We start from the raw sequence: 3,021 nt of genomic DNA on the forward strand, positions 1-3,021 counted from the left end.
ATTCGAAAGACCCTTGCATTGGACAAAACTGAGCAGGAAGCTCTTGAGTACTTCATGAAGCAAATGAATGATGCTCACCATGGTGGCTGGACAACAAAAATGGACTGGATCTTCCACACGATAAAGCAACATGCTTTGAACTGAAATGAAAGCAAAGAAAACAAGAACTGGTAGCCCGCTTTGTGGGTAGTGCACTGTTAATACCCATTAGCAGCAAAGACTGGTTGCATAGGAATTGCACAAACCACGAACAACATTGGAATTTACGGCAAGAAAAGAGATGAACTGTTCAGACAACTGTCGAAAAATAATGTAAAACAGGGTTTCAGATAGCACTAAAATTGTACACTTCAAAAATTAAGCATTAGTATGATGTGTGACTTCATGTTATGCCTTAAGCCCAAAAAGGTAAACTTGGAAGAATGTTTCCTTTTTTCATTTGACAGGATAAATTAGGAGGAAAAGAAAATAGTGCTAGCATGAACATAGAGTCCATCACATATTACCTTAGATCTGGTACAGCAGGTAGAGACTATGCTGGGTTGAGAAGAGTGGAATGAAAATTCAAGTGATAGTGAACATTTAAATGCAGCATAGTTTGAAGGGAAGGAGTTTTAAGCTCAAAGATCTAAAAACAATCATGAGAGGACAGTGCCTTTTAAATGTGCTCAGAGGCATTAACATTTACGGGGTTTAGATGGCCCTTTGATTTCTGGGTCCGTGATCTGCACAGTTTCTGAAAGCAGCAGGAAATAGGCCCATTCAGTATGGTGTTTCTTCTGCTCAGTATTTCTAGGGGTGCAATTCATACCTTCACAAAGAAACTCCCTATCATCCCCAAAAACTGACTAACCTGGAAATTGAATGGTCAGAATTGGGTTTAGTGCAAGAGAGTTGTAGTGTTCATCTTAGGTTTGCTTTAATCTAACTTGAACTGAATAGATTTTTTTTCATACATGTTTTCCAGAACCTAAAGAAAGGTGAGTTATTAAAATTATTGAAAGATTATTTTTTTATAAAGGCTATTTATATAATAGGAACTATTATTAATATATATTCTTTATTTACATGATTTGTCCAATATTCACTCTTTTAATTTTGCAGCCCAGTTCTATCTGTCCAAGACTCCCATTTCCATTAACGTCACTGAAGGTGACCAGATATACTCCTAGGACCAAATTCAACCCTGGTGAAAGAGGACACAAGTACCATTGAAGTAGTGGGCGATACACCCACTAATGCCAGAGGTGAACTTGGCCTAAGTATCTTCAAAAATTTTTGGGCATCACTCTTCACGTTACTGAAGTGATATGCTGGCTATTCAAGGAACGTACGTTTAAACCCTCAATCTTTGGGTCCACCATTTCTCTTTCTTCCTTCTTTGGAAGTGATTGTTTAATCCAGTAACAGATACATCAGAAATAGCAATTTAGATTTTTCAATATGATCAGTAATAAGCAGTTCAACATGCAGCAGATACGCTGGCTAGCTCAAAGCATGTGGAGTTACCTAACATTTTATAGCTTTGTCTGTTTTGTGTGTGTGTGCCTGTAATATATATTTGTAAATCTAGTTGTTGTCCTCCAATTACGATGTGTGCAATCAATTAAATTGGCACCACTTTTTTAAACTGTTCAGAGTACCAAGGATTTCAGATTGCCCTTATGCACAATTTCAGGTAGGACTGTTTTTCTAATTATTAAACAGGTTTTTTAATTAGCGAAGCCCATGATTCTGAGGCTGATGTTCACCCTAACATTTTAAACTTGCTAGATTGGCAGCACTTGGAGTGAATTCCAAAGGTCTGGGGCTTTCGGGGGTTCAGCTTGTTCACTTGCAAACACACACCGAGGTGCCACTCAGAAAGTGCAATACCACATGTAATATAAAATATGCTGACAGCTGGTGTTAGATTAGAATATAAGTATATAAATAAACTGTACTTTGTGCAGGCTGTACTGATGAGGTAATGAGTGGTTGGCTTCATTTAGCAAATTGTAATATATTAAAAATGTGCAATCAATTACATTATGAAAGACTTTGGGGATTGTAAAGCCAAGACTTTGGTCTTTCAAGACACTTTCATAGTCAAGATCCTGCAGTTGATTCCTGCACACATGGATACTTGATGTTGTGGGGGGAAACCTGTTTTTGTGAAAACTACAGAAGTTCCAAGAATAGTATGGGGAATGTGAAGTTTTATCTCCTTAGTTCTACTAAATATTTTGGAGTAGTCCAATAGACTTCCCATTGCTCTCTCTATTCACTGTTACATATTCCTTTCTGTTCATATGAATATTTTAACTCCTGCTAACCTTGGTCATACTTTCTAGAGTTAAATTACCCTTATATGTATTACTTTACAGTCAACACACTCTAATGGTTTAGCTCTTTTAAAACATGGCTTAGTTTCAGTTTAAATTTGTTTCACAAAATCTGAAACCCTGTTGGCTGTAACTTAACCAAGTGAAACTTGCACAAATGCCACATTAGGTGCTATATTATCCTTATTTATCTGGTATTGAAACAATGCTTTACCTCGTTTATCTAAGAGATGGTCAGCCTTTTCCAGCCTGGATGAAAAGATCAACTCAAATTTATCGGTTGTTATGAGCCCAACTTCTTTTGTACTTTGCCCCTTCCTAGCCATTTACTTCTATAAATATGAGTATAAATGTCTTTCAGTTCAAGCATAGTGTTCTGCACCCTTTTTGCACAAACAGAAATGTATGAGGAATCCAGCTCTGTTCCAAAAGTTACTGCAACTAAATCCTGTGCACAAGCTGTAGAAGTTATTATGAACATCAGATAGTACAAGAAAGGAAATTTCATAGTGATAGAGACATAATATGATTTGGGGTAATTAAAGCCTTTAAATTAAAAAAGAAGGAGAAGCTCATGGGCTTTAAGCAGTTGTTCTTACCATAACCATGATGGGCATTTGAAAACCATTCTGCTAGTGTTGCAGCAAAAAAATAATTTTTTTTAATCTTCAAAGCATTCAAACCCAATTACCTTATC

At 36.6% G+C, this 3,021-nt stretch overlaps 1 protein-coding gene across 1 annotated transcript in view; it reads left to right on the forward strand.

Annotated features, from left to right (window-relative positions):
• Positions 1 to 2,481, forward strand: part of PIK3CA (phosphatidylinositol-4,5-bisphosphate 3-kinase catalytic subunit alpha) — a 23,762-nt gene extending 21,281 nt beyond the window's left edge. The window contains 1 exon segment of the mRNA XM_010173719.2: positions 1 to 2,481. This exon segment is cut by the window's left edge and continues 31 nt beyond it. Coding sequence (XP_010172021.1) covers positions 1 to 144 — 144 coding nt within the window. The 3' untranslated portion in view covers positions 145 to 2,481.
• Positions 2,482 to 3,021: the final 540 nt, after the last annotated feature.

Source organism: Antrostomus carolinensis, unplaced genomic scaffold (genome assembly GCF_000700745.2).
Source record: "Antrostomus carolinensis isolate BGI_N321 unplaced genomic scaffold, ASM70074v2 scaffold38538, whole genome shotgun sequence".
Lineage (NCBI taxonomy): Eukaryota > Metazoa > Chordata > Aves > Caprimulgiformes > Caprimulgidae > Antrostomus > Antrostomus carolinensis.